This window comes from Sapajus apella, unplaced genomic scaffold (assembly GCF_009761245.1).
Source record: "Sapajus apella isolate SASKATOON/1434 unplaced genomic scaffold, GSC_monkey_1.0 scaffold80, whole genome shotgun sequence".
Lineage (NCBI taxonomy): Eukaryota > Metazoa > Chordata > Mammalia > Primates > Cebidae > Sapajus > Sapajus apella.
The window spans coordinates 8376050-8399524 of NW_022437020.1; the positions used below are offsets into that span (position 1 = coordinate 8376050).

The 23475-nt window shown below is 47.4% G+C and overlaps 1 protein-coding gene across 1 annotated transcript in view; it reads right to left on the reverse strand.

Moving 5' to 3' along the window:
* Nucleotides 1–23475, reverse strand: part of ADAMTS17 (ADAM metallopeptidase with thrombospondin type 1 motif 17) — a 334656-nt gene that overhangs the window by 151876 nt on the left and 159305 nt on the right. The window contains exons 10-11 of the mRNA XM_032252856.1: nucleotides 8857–8997; nucleotides 6282–6432 (exon numbers count right to left, since the gene is read on the reverse strand). Of these exons, the coding sequence (XP_032108747.1) occupies nucleotides 6282–6432; nucleotides 8857–8997 (292 nt within the window). The remainder of the gene's footprint in view (nucleotides 1–6281; nucleotides 6433–8856; nucleotides 8998–23475) is intronic.

Consider the following 23475-nt stretch of genomic DNA (forward strand, 5'->3'; position numbering starts at 1 on the left):
TAATATCATTTCTGCCAAAGATTTCCTTTAATATTTCTTATAGTGTCAGCCTCTTGGTGATACATTTTTTTTTTAGCTTTCAGAAAAACTGCATTTCACATTTAATTTTGAAAGATATTTGTGCTGGGTATAGAACTGCAGGCTGACAGCTCTTTTTCTTTTAGTATTTTACAATGTGTCTTCATTGTCCTTTCACTTGCACTGTTACTATTGAGAACTGTACTGTTAGTTTTACCTTCATCTGTATATCAGATTACTTGTCTTTTTTTCCTCTGGCTCCTTCAAGATTTTCTTTTTTACTACCTTTTTTTTTTTTTTAAAGAAGGGGTCCAACCAATTCCCAACCTCAGGTGATCCGCCCGCCTTGGCCTCCGAGAGTGCTGGGATTACAGGCGTGAGCCACCGTGCCCGGCCAGTGTCTTTTTTACTACTTTTAAACAATTTTATTATAATGAGTATTTTTCTAGATTTCTTCATGTTTCTTGTGCTTCATATTTCTTCAAATACTTTTCCTATCCCTTGCATCATCTCTTTCAGAGGTGTTAATTACATATTTTATTAGGCCACTTGAAGCCTCACAGGTCACCAATACTGTTTTGTTTTCAATTTGGATAGTTTTGGTTGCTTTGTTTTCAGGTTCACCAATCTACAATTTTTAATTTGCCATCAATTCCATTCAGGGCATCTTTCATCTAAGATATTGTAGTTTTCCTTCCAAGAAGTTCTATTTGATCTTTTTAAGATATCTATCTTCCATGTTTCTATTTAGTATGTTTAATCTTCTGCTACCTTCTTCAACCTGGCATATCAACATAATTCTTGTTTTAATGTCCCTGACACAGGTAATTCTCTCACCTGTGGCATTACTAGGTTGATTCTGATTGATTTATTTTCCCCCTCATTATGGTGGATATGTTTTCCTGCTCCTTTGCATGCCTGGTTGTTTTTTATTTGATGCTAGACATCGTGATTTTACTTTACTGAGTGATGCATAGTTTTGTACTTCTACAAATATATCTGAGCTTTGTTCTATGACTTGGTTAAAACATTTGGAAATAGTTGATGATTTGAGATGTTGCTTTTAAGCTTTATTATTTGGGACAAGATCAGCATTTAGCATAGGGCTAATTTCCCTGTGCTACTGAAGGAAAAGCCTCTTGTGCCCTACTTGATGACTGTGAGCTCCAGAGATTCTTCCCTCTAACTCTTTTAGATGGTTCTTTTCCTGGCCTCAGGTAGTTTTTCACACACCTGTGCTGAACACTAAGCTGAATACTCATAGGGGATTCTGCAGACTTTCCAGTTCTCTCCACAGCTAGCTCTTTCTTCTGTGATCCTCTGCCTTGTGAACCCTAGTTGCCTTGGCTCCCTGTACAACCATTTGTGTTTCCTCAACTCAGGAGGACTCGGAGCTGCTCCTCTGCAGCTCTCCCTCCCCGTGCCACTGACTGGAGACTGTCCAGGCCACAGGTCAGGACAACCAGAGGGCTCACCTTACTTATTTCACACCTCTCAAGGATCCCAAGACTTTGCTCCTTGATGTCCAGTGTCTTGGAAATCACTGTTTCATAAATTTTATCTGTTTTTTTTTTTTTCCAGTTGTTTCTGAAGTAAAGTAAATCAGGCCCTTGTTATTCCGTCTTGTCTGAAAGCAAACGTTGGGATAAGAAATTTAAAAGCAACTTTGGGATGGTGATCATTTCATTACATGATATCCATTTCAGTCTGCAGGGGCGTGAAAGAGAAATAATGGCTCTAAAAGTCAATTATGGCACTGGATTAAAAGACCTTTCTTATTGGCTCTGGTGTCTCTGGCTGAATGAACAGGACAGGTTTTAGATGATGCTTAATCTTCCACAGCTCCTGGGAGTTCAATATAGAGAAATGCTGATCCTGGAGACGTACAGATAAATTATCTCTGTTCCCCACCACAAATGGGAATCGGTATTATCCAGAAAGGTAATAACACAGATATCAGCTCGCCCTCTTTGGCACCAACCTTATGACAGACCCAGTTCCCCACACTTGTCATGTATCAACTGACCAGAAGCCTGAGTTTTACTAATGAAGACTCTAAGGCATAGAGAGAGATGATCTCTAGGAACCAGCTGGCAAGTCACTCACTGCCAGACTCTTTGCAGTGCCTTGAATTGCTTCTTGTTCTGGGAGGAAGCTATGGAAATGGTTTATATGAACCCCTGAAAGACAACTGACCAAGTCTTACGAGTTATCTTGGTGAACCAGACGGGCAGTCAGAGAAAGGTGAAATCAGGCTTATAGAGTAATACATCACACAGGCAGGTCTCTAAGGGCTTCTTCCTCAAATCTGAGCTTTTCCATAGGTTCATTAACAACTGAGCAAAGCCGCATAAGGCAGATTTAACAAATCTGCTGTTAGGGTCATGGCTGGACTGGATCTCAGCACAACACATACTTATGGAGCACCTACTATATGCCAGGTACTGTCCAAGGCAGTTCAGAAACACTGGTGAGCAGATGCAAAGACTGCTGCTCTGGAAGGGTTTATAATCTAGAAGAGGGAGTCTCAGGAATAGGTGTAATCAGCAGGTGAGCTACAGAGCACATTAAAAGAGGGTAAGTGTCTGAAAGCAGGGCTTTCCTTTAATGAATTAGGAGAGGCGGATGCTACACAGGTGTGCAGAGGCTACTGGACTGTCATCTTAAGGAAGGGTGGTCAGGGTAGCCTCATTGAGAAGCTTACATTAAAAAAAATAAACAGAATTCAAAAGAGATGAGGGAGTCAGTCATGCAGATAACTGGGAGAAGACTGGCAGGGCAGAAGAAACAGCCAGCATGAAGCAAGTGCTCTCTGGTGGGGTCCAAGAAGAACAGAAAATCCAGTACAGCTAGAACAGAGTAAGTGCAGGGGGAGTAAGTGCAGGGCGGAGTAAGTGCAGGTCAGGGAGAGGCCCAGAAGGAAGGTGGGCGGGGGACACACCCACACCAACAAGGCGCACTGCATGGAAGAATGAAGGGGCAACAGCATACGTATGCTCTCCACACCCAGCATCAGCCACAACACAGTCTACAAAAGCAGGGACGGCGCAGACTGGTGACACAGCAGGCCCTGGAGCCCTGGAGTGTTGCATTGTCTTCACCTGGACTTAACTGACACATGTCCCAGGCCTAGGGGAGCAGGCCCCCAAGTCCTCGGTTCTCAAAGGTTCACAGGGAAGTGTCCGGTCTTCTGCATTTTCCTCCCCAGTAGTGCAAAAGAGTATGAGTGTGACATTTTCTTCAGTGTGCAGGGTCACTGCGACCTCACGGTCTTATTCCTCTAAAGGAAGTGTCACTAGCCTTGCAAGCAGGACAGTCACCCCTAACCAGCTGAGACTGGTGGCCATCAAGGGGACTGTCATTCTATCATTCCCCTAAGAAATCATTTCTGCTAGTTACTGGAGAGGAAAACACACATTTATTTTACTGCTGTGAAACCCTCAAGGCAAAAGCAAGTAGGAAAACATAGTTTGCAGTTGCTACAGAGCCCAGGATTAAACGCCCAGCTTCCCTGTAACCTGCTCATGGGAAGATCTCACTAGATAAGCACTTGGATTTTGAGATTCTAGGGAGAAAGGAGCCACAAAGCTGAGCTAATCAATCCTTGCTGCCTTCTAATTGAATAATTCTAATAAAAAGATGATTCTGAAGGGAAATAAAATACCACATCCCCTACCTCCTCTTTGAGGTCTCTGAATGACAGGAGCTTTCCTTTCCTCCCTCAGGAACAGATACATCTTGGCCTGCTTTCTGGCCCCTCGCTTTCCAGCTGGGTGAGCCTAGCTTGTTTCCTAGTCTCTCTTAGCTTCCACATTCTCATCTGTTAGAGTGAAGTTAAAATCCCTTACCTTTGGGGTTGCAGTCAGGGTTGTGTGTGACAGTGCCAGGGCAAACCCAGCCTGGGAGACTGTGGGCCCCCAGTACACGTGTCTCCCTCCCTCGGTCCCTCCTAGTCCAACTGGGATGCAAGGGCTTGGCTCCTAGAAAGCAAAACAGCTCCAGCTCTCAGGGAGCAGGCAATCTCTGCCCAGCCCCCGCCCCACTTAATTCTGCCCTGTAGGACCCGCTCAGCCTGGCCTGCCACATCTCACCAGCCCTGGGGAGGACTCCAGGGCAGACGGATCACTCTGCCCTTGGCTCAGCTGGGCACTATCCACTTCCCCACCCCTGGTGTCTGGGGCCCTTTTCTCTGCCTTAAGTCCTCCCTGGTTATCCCATCCACACGATCTCATGTGGTCTCCACACCATCAAAGGACACCCTGAAACCTGCTCTTTCCTGGCATCTCTGTACCATCCATGCAGAGGGGGACAGGCAGATAGGAAGCCTCTTGGCAGGCACTGTGTATGTGCATGAGAGCCTTAGCGGTCAAGCCACACAGCGGCTGAGGGAGTCTGGGTACCGCTGCAGGATGCAGGGGGCAATCCCATCCTAGGGCTCATTACACCTCCCCATAGAGGTGTCCTTCAACCCTGTGGCTGGGGCAGGAGGTACAAGCAGCCAGTAGGACACTGACATGGGTGACAGCTTCCCATCAGTCTCTGGAGGGGACCCTCGCAGGCACGCTCCCCAGGGGCATGGCAGGGGAGAATCAGCACTCCAGTGTGGGGAAATGTCCTTTGGGGAAACAGCCAGGAGGCAGCAACCGCCTGGCTTTGAGGAGCTGCCCTTTATGTACCCCCAAAATGGCCGGCGATGCCCCACCTGCAGGTTGTGTCCCAGTTTCCTAAATGAACACACATGTAGACAGGAAGCACTCAAGAGGCAGCATCTGTCTCCAGAAATCTGGGCTAATGGGCACTGGGACCACATTCTGGAGGCAGCCCTGTGTGTACCTGTGTGCCTTGGTGCTGCTCCGAGTGCGTGATTCAGGAACCTGCCCAGCCGTCCACACATCCTCCTGGGGACCAGGTGCGATTCTGAGCACCAGTGCTGGGACCGCCCTCCCTCAGGCTGACCACCCGCTGCCTGGCTGCTGAGGTGCACGTGCCCCGACCTGGTTCCTCTACTTCTGTCCTCCTCCTCCGCAGGATGGCACAGGCTCTGCTGCCCTAGCCCAGTCACTGCCAGGGCCAGCTGGACCACGGGCTCCTGGTGTCTCCCTGTGGCCAGGGCCTTCCCTGTCTGCTACACAGACGGCCACAGGCATGCAGACTGCTGTGCCCTGGGTACCCATATGCCCCTCTTGGCAACCCCCACCCATAAAACCAGCCAAGCTCTGGACCTTGCTGTTTGCACCATGGTGAAAAAGTGTGCACTTGGGGGTGAAAGAGGCTTGAGTTCAAATCCCTGCTCTGCTACCTACTAAGCAAGCCATTCTGAATGTTCACCTGCTTCGACGTGGTGTTGTCATCCGGGAACCAGGGGTGGAATCTCGGGAGTTATGGTGCAGACTAATTGGGATCACGCATGTTGGAAGCGTTCGTACCAAACACATAGGCATTGCTTAATAAGCGGTAACTGTTATGGGGTTATTATCATATAATGAATTTATGACTTTTTTTGTTTGTTTTTTGAATGGAGTCTCACCCTGTTACCCAGGCTAGAGTGCAGTGGTGCAATCTTGGCTCACTGCCACCTCCGCCTCCCGGGTTCAAGCAATTCTCTACCTCAGCCTCCCGAGCAGCTGGGATTACAGGTGCCCGCCACCAAACACGGCTAATTTTTGTAATTTTAGTAGACACGGGGTTTCACCATCTTGGCCAGGCTGTTCTTGAACTCCTGACCTCATGACCCACCTGCCTTTGCCTCCCAAAGTACCGGGAGCCGTGGTGTGAGCCACCACGCCCGGCCAATTTATTACTTGCTACATTTTCCCAATTTGATACTCTCAAATGTTTCATAGTTTTAACTCTCTTCTTTATCCACGCAGGGTTTGAAGTCAGGTGACGGTGTTCTACACCTCTAGTGTCCTAAGGTTTCCATACTAAAATGTCAGGCTACCGGAGTCAGTGGTAACCCTGAGGCATTCCCCTGCAAAAGTGCCCGTGTTGGGGGGGGCTGTGTGGAGATGTGTGTCTGCAATTGTGTGTGTAGGTGTGTATGTGTGTACGGCTATGTGGGGTGCACATGTGCAGGTGCCTGTGAGGGTGTGTTTATGCCTGTCTCTGTATGTGAATCTCTGTGTGCATATGTGTGTGTGCGCTTGTGCGTGTGGGTGCATGTGCTGAGTGTGAATGCCCACGTCCTCCAGCAGAAGCCAGACCTGCTGCGGGAGGGCGGGAGCCATGGTCTGTCCCGAGCCGGCCCTCCCATGGCCGCTTACCTCCTTGTTTCTGCAGAAGGTGGCATTGGTGCCGAACAGGATCTGGCACTGCTCGTCGGCACTGTAGTGCATGCCCGGCAGCTTGTGTGGGAGGCGGACCCTGTGCTGGCTTCTGGCGTCGGTGACCAGCAAGCAGGTGCTGACTTGTGACCTGAAACAGCCAAGAGGCAAGTTGACTTGCAAATGTGCTGCTGAGGTTTATGAGTTTTCAGTCACCAAGAAGGAGGCACCTCCACATTCTTTATGGAAAAAGGATGCAGGCATTGGCCACACGGACTGATTTTTCCTATGCATTCCTCTTTTTCCACATGGCCAAATGTGAATCTTCCCTCTGAAGGCGGTAAGAACCCGGAGACTCAGGAGGGGCCCGGGAATGACACCCACGAGGCTGGTGGACTTTTACTGAGGAGGCTGAAAGCTTTCTTGAATGAAAATGATTTTGGAATAGATCATCGTATTTTCTGAAACTATGGCTGTGAGCAAAAACGATCATGAATAAGAAACAAGTCCAAGTTAGACTTGTTTTACTTTCAATGAAATCAAAGGGCTTATTTCCAACTCTGCAGGCTCCCTTCGAACGCTTGTGGGGCCTTGGTGTCTCACCTGCCCAAGCTGTCCCTGAAAGCCACCAGCAACACCTGTCAAGGACTTCAGGATTTCAACCAGGGTGGGAGCATTCATTTACAATGACAGGTGCATCTCTAAGAGTGGGAACTGGGGGCCGGGTTCCATGGCTTTAAGCCAGCCACCAGGATTACTGAGATTAAGCCAGTAATCTTAACACTTTGGAAGGCCAAGGTAGGTGGATCACTTGAGGTCAGGAGTTCGAGACCGGCCTGGCCAACATGACAAAACCCCATCTCTATTAAAATTACAAAAATTAGCTGGGCATGGTGGCAAGCGCCTGTAGTTCCAGCTACTTGGAAGGCTGAAGCAGGAGAATTGCTTGAACTTGGGAGGCCGAGGTTGCAGTGAGCTGAGATTGCACCACTGCACTACAGCCTGGGTGACAGAGTGAGACTCTGACTCATAAATAAATAAATGAATAAGTGAACTGGGGATTGTGAGGCTCTGGTTCTATAGGAGGTTACTTACTTCAATGCTTTTATTTCTTAATTTCTAAAACAAGGCAGATGGTTTCGGGCAGGAAACCCAGTCACTTGGCAAGATTCTTAAGGAAAGCTGCATGAGCACAAGACACACAGGCTGATCCTGGTTTAATTCTCCTGGGCTCAGGCATACACCACTTGTCACTAGTGGGACTAGTGCTGTGTACGTGAGCAAATAAAAATGCCTCGTCTTGGCCAGGCATGGTGGCACACGCCTATGATCTCAGCACTTTGGGAGACTGAGGTAGGCAAATCACCTGAGGTCAGGAGTTTGAGACCAGCCTGGCCAACATGGTGAAATCCTGTCTCTACTAAAAATACAAAAATTAGCTGGCTGTGGTGATGTGCGCCTATAATCCCAGGTACTGGGGAGGCTGAGCAGGAGAATTGCTTGAACCCAGGAGGCAGAGGCTGTAGTGAGCTGAGATCACATTACTGCACTCCAGCCTGGGAGACAGAGTGAGACTGCATCTCAACAAAACCAATCAACCAACCAAACAAACAGAAAGCACCCATCTCGTCGCCGTGACCTTCTTGATAAAGCAAAATAACATCAAAGCACCGACAACACTTCCTAAGATCTGTGGTAACAAACACTCAGTAGGATACAGACTGTGGTAACGAGTGCATTTTTAAGCTGGTTACGTCTGAACAATTTCCCATCAACAGGGAACATCATGAGAAAAGACCTGGGATGGCACCTTTGCCACTACATCCTGAATTCACCGGGAACTTGACTGTGTTACTGGACTGAGAAGCTTCATCGGCGGCTGAGACTCGCCGACTCACTGCTGTCTCCCAGGGTGCACGCGTTAACATGGCTAAGTACTGCAGTGGCCGGGCTCTGTACGGTCACTCTGTAAACCAACCCTGAGACCCTGACACTAAGGGATCTACACTGTCCGCGGGTACAGACTGTTCGACAAAGGTCTCAAACCAGATGGCCGATGCTTCCACAGAAATCTGAGAATGGAAGGATGCCGACATCGTCTGGGAAGAAAGCAGCAGGGATATAAACACAGCCCTCCCCTCCCCTGAGGTGAAGAAGGGGAGCAAATCCACCCCCAACTCCCAGCAAATTCGCTTCATCTTGAGGGAAGCGGCCTTCACTTCCACCCCAGGAAACGCTCCATTCTGCAGTAGCCCACGGGCGCCCTGGTGACCACACAGTCACAACAGTGCAGAGGAATGACACGGGCTTCTTAAGACAGGTGACTATGTTGGTATTTCAATCGATCAATGATTACATAATGATCACCGACTGCGCCCCCAACACTGGAGCAGATGTGCACGTGGGAGGTATTCTCGCCATCACAGGACACTCCACACTGACCGCCTCTTGAGGCCAGATGCAAATCCCAAATGAAAGTCACGTCTCCTACTTCACATTTGCTGAGACTCCGATACTTTTGTCTTTTAGAAGTACTTTCTATGCACTAATCCTAAAGAATCATTCTGGGACTTACTTGAGAAAGTGTTCAAGGTCGTCTCGGCTGCAGGAGGACCAGGAGAGGTCACTGGGGTTCCGGCCTTTCACCCACTCTCCTGACATGATGTGGGGCTTGCCAGTGCAGGATGAGTGGTCATCGTCGTGGTTCATGCCCAAGCTGTCCAAGAAGCAGGGGAGAGGAACGCTTATGCTACAGGCTTCTCATTTCCAGGTGCAGGTGCTAGCGGACCACGCCAACATAAATCAAGTCTTAAATACAGAAACTGACATAAGGTGAGAGTGGTTCTCACAGAGCAGACCCAGTCTTGCGTTTTTGGAGAAATACAGGGTGAGGATTTGCTTATTTATGATTCAAGAGAAATTGGGCAAATGACAGACACTAATAGCACTCGCTAAATAACAATAAATCAACGAAGTATGTTAACTCTGATAATAAACTGTGACACGACAGTTCTTAAACTCTAAGCTTCTGATGGTTAGACTTGTTTTCTTACATTAAATATTCCAATATTCATGGCCTAAGTGTTTCTGTTCCTTAGAGATAAATCATTGTGCTAAGGGGAATCACTGGGAACCATCCTAGATATTGACTAATAGAATGTCCTGAACGGAAGCCTTCAAACTCATTATAAAGTATGGCTTTTATGTCTTTCATATCACTATACCTGAGTCTAACAAGATCATACCTGTCACCTTCCCTATTCAGCTATACCTGAGAGATACCAGGATGCCTGTCCAGGCCTGGAGGGCTGATCACACACTGTGAGCTGAACAGTGATCTGAGCGTAGATACATGCCCTCACTGGGCTAAGCCAAGACAAGGAGCACACGATACCCAGTGGCCCACAGTCTGCTGGCCCAGAGCTCCTTATGACCTAACGTGTATAAGGATGACCAACTTTCAACAATCTCAGTGGAACAACAAAAAAATGCACTTTCATTCATTCAAAAATATTAGATGCTTTCCACGTGACAGGTAATGGACCACAAGGAGAAGACCTCACATCACTGGCAGCTCGGGAGAAGAGATGAACACAGAGCTAATTAAAGAGGTCTCTAAATTCTGCTCCAGAGCCACGTTTTCCTAGTTTGCTCACAGATGTCTGACCATCTTCCATCAACTCCCCTACCTGGTGCCTCATGTGGTGTCTCCCCAAGAGAAGCTCATCCTGTCTTATCCTCTGCATGCCTGCAGGCCACCCCTACAACCTGTTGCCTACAGAGATCCTCCCCTGGCCAGCTCCCATGTGGAGTTGGATCAGCTGAAGTCACCCATGTCCTTTGGTGGATACTCTGCCTGGCGCTCATGTGTTCTAAACTTTGGGCCAGCGGGGCCTTCTCTGATCACCCACACGTGACTGCCCCCATCAGTAGAGGGGGGCAGGCTTACCAACCTTCAACTGTATTTATTCTTAAATCTACTGATGCCAGTGATACTTGTTATTTCAATTCATACATGTGGTTACACATTGAGTTAACCAATGAAATATGAGGACAAAGGCCAAGTTGTTCTCATGAAAACAGATTTAGCCAGTAGCCAAGATAGACTGCTGTCCAATTGGGTGTGGGCAAAACAACTGTAAATGATGAGGACTAAATCAAAAAACTAGGCTCCCAGGCTGCTTCACAAGAGTCTTTTATAATCCTTTCTATGTGTATACACACGCACACACACACATGCTCACGTATGCAATGAAACTGGATTCAAACTCTCATTATAGGCATGCTTTGTGTGAGGAAGGTATATTAGTCCATTTTCACACTGCTATAAAGACTGGGCAATTTATAAAGAAAAGAGATTTAACTGACTCACAGCTCTGGAGGGGCGGCCTCAGGAAACTTACAATCATGGCAGAAGGTGAAGGGGAAGCAAGGGCTTTCTTCACATGGTAGCAGGAGAGAGAAGTGCAAGCAGGGAAATTGCCAGATGCTTCTAAACCCCTGAGAGCTTGTGCCAACTCCTCACTATCACAAGAACAGTGTGGGGGAAACCACGTCCAATCACCTCCCGCCAGGTCCCTCCGTCAACACATCGGAATTTGGGGATTACAATTCAAGATGAGATTCGGGTGGGGACACAGCCACACCCTATCAGAAGGTGACCTGGGAGTCCAATTGGCAGACATCCATCCTCAGAGAAGAGGTTTTCCTTCTCCATTACAAAATTGGTGAAAAAAAAAAAAACTAATGTTTTCATAGCTTAAGTTAAAAGAAATGTCTAAGGCACCTAATATAATGTCCTGATATTTCTTCACTTGAATCAGTTTTTCGGTTAATCGATCAAGTGACCAACTATGGTCATGTCTGAAAGGAGGGTGTCTGCATCGCCACCTAGGTATAGATGGCCACATTTTCCTTTGGTTCGGGCCTCTAGCAACTGCAGACCCTCCCAACTGGGGGCCCACCGGCTCTTCCAACTCATCCGGTTTTCTCAGGGCAGCAGGAAGTGGTGCAAAGCGAGCATTTGGAAAAATGTTTTTTGAATGGATTGTCTGATTAATACTGAAGAAAGTGCCAAAAAATACTGACGAACTCATATCCATGATAAATGTGTTCAACTGGCGTGGCGGTGGACTTCTCAGCAGAACAGCAAAAGGCACCTCTCCTTAGATTCAGTCTCATGGGTGAGCCTGGGACGCAAGGCCAAGTCTGTCTGACAGCAGATACACGGCTTCACGTGCTCCGCTACATTTCATCTTAGTACACAGCCTGTGTGCACAGGGCGGACTGAACCCCTCTTCCTTCTCCTCTGACATCATCCCTATGCAGAGCTCCAGACCCTTCTACTCAGCCTAAAATGGTAGAACTCATGGCCCATCAGGAAAGGATCCTCAGAATCCACCCTCATTAGATTAGTCCTCCTGCCTCAGTGTCAGGAATCCATCCAGTTAGGGTTAAAGGAAGAATGAAGAAATTATCAGACAAATCTGGCCAGTGAGAATAGTCTAGCTATATTTTTTCAATCCATATATATCACATTTTCTTTTTCTTATGATGGTGAAATTAATATTTATTTAATTACACTTTAAGTCCTGGGGTACACATGCAGATCTCGCAGGACTGTTGCACAGGTACACACATGCCATGGTGGTTTGCTGCCTCCATTCCCCCGTCACCTACACTGGGTATTTCTCCCAGTGTTATACCTCCCCAATCTCCCCACACCCCACTATTCCCTCCCCTAGCCCCCCAGCCCCGACAGATCCTAGTGTGTGGTGGTTAGCTATATTCTAAATGCTCACTGTGTTGAATAAAGTGGGTTCCATGTTTTCAATACAATTACTCAGCTTTTTACTTTACTTTTGGTTGAGCAACAGAAATGTTTATTTACATGTAAGTCCATGAGAAAGCAATCTTCATTTAGCTTTAAACAATTATGCTACAAATGAAAAAGATTTTTAAAATATACTCATCCTTGGCATACACAAAAGCATTTGTTTTGCTTTCACTCTAAGTGTGAATTCTTACTTTTGAGGTTCATTTTCTTTAACGGTATTTTATGGTGGTGAGAGCACCCTCTGAAGTTTTGCGCTTACAATACAGTATTGCTGACTACGGCTGCAGCCCTCACCAGCCCCACAGAAATCCCGAGGCCACCGATAAGCAGCTCCCCCTTCCTGCTCCCTCAGCCCCTGGCAATACAAGCTCCCTCTTTGATTCTATGAATTTGACTACTTTAGATGTCTTATATAAGTGGAGTCCTACAGTTCTTTCCCTCTGTGACTAGCTTCTTTGATTTAGCATAAAGTAAGGGGTTAAGTTTTTAAATATATAAGGAACTCCTACAACTCAATAGCAAAAAAACTAACAACCCAGTTTAAAATGGGCCAAAGTCCCGAGAGGACATTTCTGTAAAGAAGACATACAAATGGCCAGCAGGTACATGAAAGGATGCCCAATGTCACTAATCATCAGAGAAACACAAATTAAAACCACAATGAGATACCACCTTACACCTCTCATGATGTTTATTACGAAAAATACAAAACACGCTAAGTGCCTGCAAGAATGTAGAGAAATTAAAACCCCTGCATGCCGTTGGCAAGAATGCAAAATGGTCTAGATGCTATGAAAAAACAGTGTGGACGTTCCTCAAAAAATTAAAACTAAAACTACTGTATGATCCAACATTCCTATTTCAAGATATTTACGTGAAAGAATTGAAATCAGCGTCTCAAAGAGACATCTACGCGCCCACGTTCAATTACAGCATTATTCACAATAGCCAAGATATGAGAACAACCTAAATAGCCATTGATAGATGGATAAAGAAAATGCAGTCTATACATACAATGAAGTATCACGCAGTCTTAAAAAATGAAATTCTGCAATATGCAACAACATGGATGAACCTTGAGGACATTATGTTAGGTGAAATCAGCTTTTAATTTTCTCCTCCCTGGTAGCTTTTTCTTTCTCCATTTCATGTTAACTTTGGAAGGAACTGACTGGTTTTCAAGTACGCTTAGCAAAGAATATCAAAAGTCAACTACTGGCCGGGTGTGGTGGCTCACGCCTGTAATCCCAGCACTTTGGGAGGCTGAGGCGGGTGGATTACCAGGTCAGGAGTTCTAGACCAGCCTAACCAACATGGTGAAACCTTGTATCTACTAAACATACAAAAATTAGCCGGGTGTGGTGGTGTGAGCCTGTAATCTTAGCTACTCAGGAGGCTGAGGCAGGAGAATCACTTGAATCTGGGAGGTGAAGGTTACAGTGAGCCAGGATCACGCCACTGCACTCCAGCCTGGGTGACAGAGTAAGACTCTGTCTCAAAAAAAGGAAAAAAAAAAAAAAAAAGTCAACTACCTTAAATTTGAGTTAGGGTTTGATTTTCTATCTTCAAATAAAACTGGTGATCAGTTTTTAAATGACTAGGTCTTCTGAAAGTCTTAATGAATTTCAGTGAACTCTGCAAAATGTACAGAGGTTAGAGAAGTAAAATGCCTCATGAAACAAAGTGGTTCCAGCTTCCATCTCATGATACGGTGTAGCCATTGAATGTGGACCAGTTCAAACTGCTGTCTCCGGCTTTGGCAAGCACGGGCGTTACAAGCATTAACAATGTCCCTTCATAAGGGCCGCAACTCACAGACCCGGGAGTCCTAGTCTGAGTCAAAGACCAGAGTCTCTACTTGGAACATGGTCTTGTACTTGGAAGCAATGAGGCAAAGGCAAGGCCTTCACTGTATCAATTATGTGATACATTTAGGAATGTAAGCCTAAGAGAAAGGAATGTTTTGCCTCTTTAAGGAACATGCATGGTTTCAGAAGGGCACAGGTTCTAGAACCCTGAGCTGGGTTCTGGGAGAAAATCTTCTGGGAACTTACACAGACATTCCACTTGCTTGGGTCACTGCTCCTCAAATACCCCACGCAGAAAACCCCTTCTCCTGGAACAACCCCCAAGTAAAAAGGGTCTCACTAGCTGCAGAGACAAATGTGACAAAATTTGCACATTCACCAAATGGATACGGTGTTATCTTACTTTCAGAAATACACAAGTCCCTTAAGAAAACAACTCTCCCTGTAGGCATTCTCTAAAACCTCCTTCCGTACTTTGGCCAGGATCAGAGGTGTCTCCCGCCTCAGGTAGTGAGAACGTTTTGAACTTGGGACACAGTTGGTGGAGGATCAACACATGAATTAATAGTTCTAACTGTGCATTCGGACAAGCTGCTCCCATCCTCCCTGGCTGGGATCTCCTGGGCAGCCACCAGAAGGGTTTTTCAAACACAGACGTTGCTTGGAAAACCACAGTGAGAAGAGATCCAAGCCCTGGGAGGATGGGCTCGCCATTTACGGAAGAAAATGTCATGAGTTTGCTCAGTGGTCAACGTGGTTATCCAATGAAAGGGGCTCCTTCTCCCCACAGGGCCTCTCCCCTGGCCAGAGAACCTGGTGACTCAGGAGACACACAGGACGGTTACTAAAGTGTTCGGAAAAGTTAGCCGTGCTGTGGCCAACTCCATATTCCTCACAGGGATCTGACCGACCAGAGCACACAGTGTCTTGTGAGCGTTCTGCTCTGCCGGCCCGAGAGGACTTCCCCAAGCAATGCTCCAGTCAGCAAAACCTGCCGAATGGGATTCTTGGGTTTCTGGAGCTTGTCTCTAATAGCGATCAAGCCTGACCTGTTTTAAAATGTTCAAATGCTAACAAAGGGCCTTATAACTTTACAGTTTGATTAACTAGCATTGGACTGGGAGTCTTGATGCTTGAGGTTGACATGAACTACTGTTTAGGCTATTTTTACTTTAAAGATTGCTCTGACGGAGAAACCCATGTGATTTTATGTTCCAGGGCATTTATTATTTCTGGCAAGATTCTATTTAACAAAAACGTGTGGCGTTAAGTATGCCCAGTAATTTTAACTTTCAGTGACTGCGGGGCTGAGGGCACAGATGGACCTTGTGTCACACATGGCCCAGATTTATTGGACACAGTCATAACTTCATGGCCTTGAGGTGATTTTATCTTAAAATAACATGCTTCTCTGTACTGTTTTTGGGAGACCCAACGCACACCATGCGGCGGGTTCTGAGAGGATTCCCAAGGTGCTAGACCCCTCCTGGCTTCCGACCCCTCCTGCGAGCAGATGAGCAGGTGTTCCAGACTGGGTACATCCGCCACGCTGGAACCTTTACCTGGCTCTGAGCCTCCCCATCTCTCGAAAGCTTTGGGATTTTGATGTCAGGTAAGAGTCAGGTCCAGCCTCACCTCCAAGTAGTCTTGGATGAGTTTCTGGAATGAATGCCTGGAGTGGGAGGAAGAGCCTGGGGTCCCGTGAACACAGCCTCTCCATGGAAGGCTGACTCCAGCCCGACTTCTGCAGCCCTATGGGACACTGCCTGGCAATTCCTATTCAGTAGTTGTATATTGACATTGTAGTAACTGGAACAGCCCATGGCAGTTTCTAGCAAATGGCATATTGGTTATTATTAATCAACATAACAATAATTAACAGGCCAGCTCTGCACTAGAGGGGAAATTCTCCAGTCAGTACCTCTTACCAAGGACTAGACTGTGCCCCCAGTCTTGAGCTACGAAGAAATGCTACCTACAGGATTAATTTCCACTAGGGGACAACAGGCTGCACTCATTCATAATAGAGGCTGAAGAATGGGGTGAATTCCCAGGATCATCAATAACCCCATTTACGGAGAACAGAATAAACAGGCAGCAATAGCATCAAAAGCCTCTCACTGTGGAGAAGGTATTTGTTTATATTTCGTACAGAAGAATGAGCCCACCAGCTTTCAGGGACTCATCAATCATGTAAATACTAGGGCAGACGGGGGGTCGCCACAGATTTAGCTAGACTTCAAATGCACACAATGCCATGTCAGTAAGAATCATCCTGCAACAGTACAAAATTCTGAGTCATCAATCGGCAAATACTGATCAACACAGTGTTGGTGTTCAGTGTGTCTTGCTAGAATAGAGAACATCATCGTACGTTAACATGGGTAATACTTTTATACACAGGCTCTCTAAGCTAACCAGAGTACTGGAACGACAAGCAAGCACTCCAGTTCTTCACTTTACATAGCTGGCTTTCGACGTAAGGAGCATGAATCGGGTACAGACTCCATTCAAAGTAGTCTTGCCTGGGTTTGTGTAAACGTATGTATGTATACATATAGCTGTACTTACATATATGCACATATACACACATGTATCTTCACACATTTAGAAGATTCACATCAAGTGGGCTTTTAACTTTTAGCAAAAATTCAACATATTGAGAGAGAAAGAAACACAGAATGAAGCTTGGGAGATTCTGTCCCCTATTCCAGTCCACAAGTGTGCGTTTGCTTGTGCATACTGACCCCCTGAGAGGGTGGATGATAAAGCTGTGTATTCACCCTTCTGTCTGGGGTTCTCGCTGCAAGCACCACGCCATGCTGAGGGTGACACTGGTGTTTCATGATACACATTTTTTATACAATATGGGCAGGAGGTACGGAGTCTTAATATCTGAAGTTTACATTTTATATTTTACTTAATAGACAGGATCTCACCCTACCACCCAAGCTGGAGTACAGTGGCATGATCAAAGCTCACAGCAGCCGCAAACTCCTGGCCTCCGGTGGTCCTCCTGCCTCAGCTTCCCGAGGAGCTGGGATTATAGGTGCATGCCACCATGCCCAGCTAGTGAAGTCTGAATTATCTCTAAGAATTATGCTCTAAGAAATGGCTGCTGGTTCCAACAGTGGCCAGAAATCTGGGTATAAAGGAGGCAGACAGACACAGTGAAATATGGTGCTTCTTCAGACATTGTCAAAGATAATCTGGACAACAGTATTTTCACCTTTCACCCTTAGGCTCTCCCTCTGTCAAGGCACAGTGCACTGGGCCACTACCATTTGCCTAAGTATTTCACTTATTTTACCGCTGTGTCTTCACAGCTCCCAGAGGAAACAGGGATAGGAGCAGCCATCATCTCCCCCATTCTTGCGGAACACCTGTGAAGGCTGTAAGAGTCGAGTCATTTGCTCAAGTCACGCAGAAGAGCAGGGCCTGCGCTCCTAGCTGGCCTTGTTTCTCTGAGGCCATCTTTCCCAGCCAAGTTAACAGCATCAGGCACCAGGCCCCAGCTGCTCAGTCGCCTGTACTCAGCACGCCCTCTTCCACCCCTGCACCCCAGGGACATGTGCATACACAGTGGCCAGCTCCAAGTCCCAGCCAGCCTCCAATGTCCAGATGGCTTTGAGGAGGAGTCAGCAGCCAAGGAGGATGATAGAAAATCCCCCTTCCCATCTAGAAGCAGCCCTGGCTTTGCAGCCAGACCAACCTAGATGGAAATGTCAGCACTGCCTCTTGAGAAAGAAACATCATACCTCTGAGCCTCAGTTTCCCCATGTATGACTAAACAGGGATAACAACACTGAATGTCACTCATTCATTCAACACGTATTTGTTGAATGCCTTCTGCATGCCAGACACTGTTCTAGGCACCGGGAATATGGAGTTTACATTCTCTAAAGGAACTGGGGTCAGGGTCACATGGGACAACAGCCACCAAAGTGCCTGGCAGTAGTAGGTACAGCAGAGAATGGCCTTGCTTCTCTAAGCACACACATTTGGTTGAGCAAAGCAAGTTGCAGCCCCATAAGCTGCGAAGTCAGGCGCCCTCAGAGATCTGCAGGCTAAGGAGGGAAGTGGGATGCCCACAGTATAAGGAGGTAGGCTGGTGGGGAAAGGACAAGTTCCCACCCCACTTCGCTGCTTTTAGACTCCATTCTTCCTCTGCAATGAGCTAACCGAACAAAACGTCTGCTCTAGCAGATGTAGTTCAGGGACTGTAAGTGTAAGACTCCTGGAACAGAGCTTAAGGGAAGTCTTAGGGGCCCACCGTTCTCAGTAGGTGGCTACCCCCATCCATAACGCAGATGGCCTCAGGATGCCTCTGAAGGACAGTCACTGATGACCACTCATCTGCGCCGTGTGTTGCTCTCCACAGGATGGGGATGAAGACGGCGGCTGGGGCACAGCCTCCCGTCTCTGTTCAGCTCCCAGCAGTAGATCTAGGTTTGAATGCAGCGGGCCGCACGCCTGCTTGGGTCAGTGTGTGCGCAGCAGCCTGGGCTCGGTAAAGCAGCTCAAGGGACACTGGACCATAGGGCCGAAGCTCCTGCCATCTCTGTGAAATGCTGTTTTCTGGCCCTAACAGATCCCATGGGCTCACCAGCATCTGCCGCTCTGATCCTGCTCCCACATGACAGACAGTCCTTAGGGAGTGAGCTGGTCTCACTTTTCTCCACTCCACCAGCTCTTAGAGCACAGCTGGACACAGGACAGGGCTCAATTAATGGCTTGCCATTAAAGCAGCATATGAGCACCTAGGGCCAGGTAATACCCATCAGCACACAGGACAGAGGCTGCCCACAGCACGCAGCCAACCCAATGCCGCATGTGCACGGCATGGCTTCATCATAGGATGGTCTCAACACGAACATGCAATGACACAGGCTCCCAAATGACTGGCTCCTGCTTGGGAGGCTCCCATTCTCCCTCCCACAATCTCCTCCATGCTTAGAGCATCCAACAATGCATCTAGAGCCAAGCAGGCCAACAGCCTTATGACCTGAATCAACTCTTGAGTCAAACGTTGGAAACGTTTGACAGAACAAAAAACCCATAAAGTTATGTTGGTTTCTGACCTGGGAACCCCTTCTATTGTGAGGGGCCATGCTGACACTGATTCCAGTGAGAAATTCTGAAGATGTTTAGAATGATGCCACAATGATGGAGTAGGAATATGGCCTTCCCAGGTGATGAGAGGGAGCACTGATGATTCAGGTGAGAAGGCTGCAGGATGCTGAGAAAAACCCCTGCTCCTGTCAGGACAAGTAGAGGGAGCAGAAGCAATGGACTAATTCTTTTTCCTTTCTCTCTAGAGTCTTTTCTCTTTTCCCCCAGAATGACCTTGGGTATTTTGAGAACCTTATTCTTTCCTATGGTTTTAGTTTGTCAAATTCTATAAAAAGGCATTCTAATTTGGGATTGCACTGAATACACGGATTAATCTGGGGAGAAACGGCATCTTTATTAAAAGCTTGAGTCTTGCCATCTTGGGACATAGGGCACCTCTCCATTTTGCCAGGCTCTTTTGAATGACCTTGGAAAACGTTTTTAGTTTGCATCATGAAGGTCTTACATTTCCTATTAGCGTCATTCCTCGGTATCTCCTATCTTTGGATGACGCTGTGAATAAGACCTGCTTTTTATTCTTTTGTAATTGTTGCTTGTACCTAGGAAAACTACAGATCATTGCATGTTGGTCTTATGATGCAACACCATGGTGAACATCTACTGGTTCCAAAGGCTTTTCAGATGATTATTTTATAATACACAGACAATTCTCATTTTGCCTCATTCCCTTTTATATTTACACCCTATATTTTGCCTTATGAAATTGGTCAGTACTTATAAAATAATATATAACAGTTACAACATGAGCACCTTTGCCCTTTTCCCAAATCAACTGGAAATGCTACTGATGTTTGCACACTGAACACATTTGCTCCAGATTGCTCATAGGTAGGTAAGGTTGATCAGGTTAAGCTTTCTTGTAGATAACCATTTGTAAAGCCTTCCTTGCTGCTACAGAGCCATGGTCCAAGGAGAAAGAGACTGTGCGTAAAGACCTGAAAATAATTATTGTGGGGATGTTAAGCAAGGTTCCTGAGCTCCTGGGCTTGTTTTCCTAGCTGAAAGATGAGGGGCATGAACCAGGTGCTATGAAAAGGTTTCTAATCTAGAAGGGACTCACTTCATGATTCTTGATCTAGGAGGCTGAGCACAATTTAAGGTGTGGCTGCTATCCATCTTTCAAGAGGAGGTTGTACACCATCTTGCCCCAGGTATTTTGCAGGGTACCAGGCCCACAGCAGTGAGTGACACACAGCCCCTGCAGGATGCCCATGGCCTGGTGGGGGATCACAGACAAGTCAGCAGGCTGTTGGTATGCAGCCTAGGCCAGCACTGTCCAATAGTACTTTCTGCAACGATGGAGAAGTCTCCATCTGTGCTGTCTCATCCCGTGGCCACTGGCCACATGTGGCTACTAAGAGTCTGAAACGTGCTAGGGTGACTGAGGAACTCAAGTTCTGGTCTTGTTAAACTGTAATTAAGAGACATTTAAATAGGCACAGCTGGCTAACTGCTAGCACCCAGACCACACAGGTGTAGGTGAGACTGTGATTGGCTAACGTGGGTTAGGAACCCTGGGTATCAGCTCATTGGAATTGTAGCATATCTATGGCCACAAATTACTTACACATACTTGGAGAAAGAACACAATCGGCTGGGAGTGGTGGCTCACACCTGTAATCCCAGCACTTTGGGAGGCCCAGGCCGGTGGCTCGCCTGAGGTCAGGAGTTCAAGACAAGCCTGTCCAACATGGCGAAATTCCATCCGTACTGAAAATACAAAACTTAGCTGGGTGTGGTGGCGGGTGCTCCCATCTACTCAGGAGGCTGAGGCAGGAGAATCGTTTGAACCTAGGAGGCGGAGGTTGCAGTGAAAGTGGACTGTGCCATTGCATTCTAGCCTGGGAGACAAGAACAAAACTCTGTCTCAAAACAAAAAGAAATAACACAATTTCATAACGCAGCTGGAGAACAATTAGTGGCCAGGTGCAGATATCAGGAGCTGAAAGCACGGACGTTCGGAAAAGGGAGCCCTTTGCCTGTTACCTCATACTGACTCTTCAAGTGATCTTTATTTATACCCAGTTTACCCTCCAAAATGGGCGTGCTGCTGCTGCCATCAGTGAAAAGCCTCCAATTTCCAGGGCTGCTGTGGGTTTCTTAGAAGTGAAGAATCAGAACCAAAAGTTCTTTGCACAGCATCCAAGTGAAGGAAAAAATGCCAGCCTGCACTGTGTGCTTTGGATAGTGACTGGATGCTGGAGTTCCAGTGTGACCTTAAGCAGTGAGGGGACTCCCAAGGCACCTTCTCACGGAGGGCAGGCGGCGGGCTGGGATCTTCTCAGCTTCTAATGAATTTAGTCAAAGAAGGGCTTAAGATAATGGACCTTCACCTGCTAAAAAAGTGCCTGGTGAGATTTAATGAGTCAGAGCAAAGGAGATCATTACAATGCTAAAAGGTCCTGGGAGGCTCTCCTTAGCTTTTTAAAGGACGGTAATTTATGGAGAAAACCTAATTTTTACTTAAGAAGACAAATTCATGAACGCATTGAGCTCTTCTGAAACTACTCATGAACATGATGAATGCCACAGGGCCTGAGCTGCTCTCTCTTATGTGGCCTGCCCTGGCCCAGGACACAGAAGTGGTCTCAGCAAAGGACCCAGGTGACCTGTCAGAACGTGGCAAAGCCACATAAACCTTCCACTCCAAACACCGCAGCATGAACAAGAGGGGTACGTGTTGGTTTACTGGGACTCCTGTTCCCTCTTCAGGTCTGCAGGAGGCCCTCCTTTGGCCCCACTGTATCAGTTAGAGGCAGGTGTGGGTACAGGGAGGGCTCCGAGGACACAGCTCACCTCTCCATTCCCTCCTCCTGGTCTGCCAAGGGTGCTCTGGGAATGACGGGGGGAACCACCCTGGGTTTTAGTTTCAGAGTGGCTCTATCAGAAGACCATGCGCATGGCTTGTTAAGCAAGAACACGGCAGGGCTGAAGAGCACAAAGCGCTTCTCTTTTTTTTTTTTTTTTTTTTTTTTTGAGACAGAGTTTCACTCTTGTTACCCAGGCTGGAGTGCAACGGCGCGATCTCGGCTCACCGCATCCTCCGCCTCCTGGGTTCAGGCAATTCTCCTGCCTCAGCCTCCTGAGTAGCTGGGACTACAGGCACGTGCCACCATGCCCAGCTGATTTTTTGTATTTTTAGTAGAGACGGGGTTTCACCATGTTGACCAGGATGGTCTCGATCTCTTGACCTCGTGATCCACCTGCCTCGGCCTCCCAAAGTGCTGGGATTACAAGCATGAGCCACCGCGCCCGGCCCCAAAGCGCTTCTCTTTAGAGAAATGTACTCCCAAGGTTCTGCCAAGGAAAGACTGCCGCAGTGGGGCACTGTCAGTATCACAGAGCTTCCTTTGTTGAAGAAAACGGGGTAATTTGGTGAGAAATGAGAAGAATACACTTTCTGCTTCTGAGCCTAGAGAGTCATTCATCTAACGGTGCTGCAGACACAGGGCTGGGACAGGGCAGGAAATGGAAAGACGGCTAAAACCTCCCGAAGATGAAAACCCCAGGCTAACAGTCTACCCTCCAGATGTCGAGGAGGAACTTGCTGCTAACAGCGCATGGCAAAAATTAAGTTCAAGTGGAGAACAATTTCTGAGCTTTAGAAAAATCTACAGCCGCTCCAGGTCTTAAGTATCTGTTTCCTGCAGAGTGCCAGAGGCAAGCGCATAAGGTCAAGGGCAAATCTCCCCATTCAATGCAACCTTTGGGGTCTGCCCTGCCCAGGCCCTGTGGGTTGAGGGATGTGATTCTTTCCCTTCCCACCTCCAGCTCCCCAATCATGTCCTGCAGCCAGTCTGTCTGCTCCTACCCTCCTATTGATGGCCCTGATTCCGAGGAACCTCTCCTTGTCCCCTAAACGCTCTGTATTTTGACATCATCCGCCTTAGCACCCAGTCTGGAGGAGTGACTATAGTGGCAGATGTGTTGGGCATCATGGTGGCCAGTGGGCTGGTCATGGGAAGCAAAAATGACGCTGGTATCACCACTGTGGGCTTTGCTCAGCATATTCCCTTAGAGGCAAGGATTCACACACTCCTGGTCTGTGACGGTTGCTACTCATTCAGGTCAGAGCCTGGGGAAGCCCAAGGCATTCGGAGAGCCTGAACAGATACCCCAGATCCCCTCCATTCATGCTGCTATCCATCCGCCAGCACAGCTGCCACTGCCGGTCACACGCCAGGCATGACGCTAAGCACTTGTGTGCACCTGGGACAGGCAGCTAAGGTGCAGGCAACGGTGGGGCCACCCTCAACACAAATGCTAAATGGGATGCTCAGAGTGGGAACCATATTGACAGAGCAGAGAAAGGAACTGCTCTATAGGGGAGACTCATGTCCAGGAAGTGGGGAGTACCTGGGAAAGGGAACTGTTTTCAATGTGACAGCCACTACTCACTACGTATCTCATCTCATGA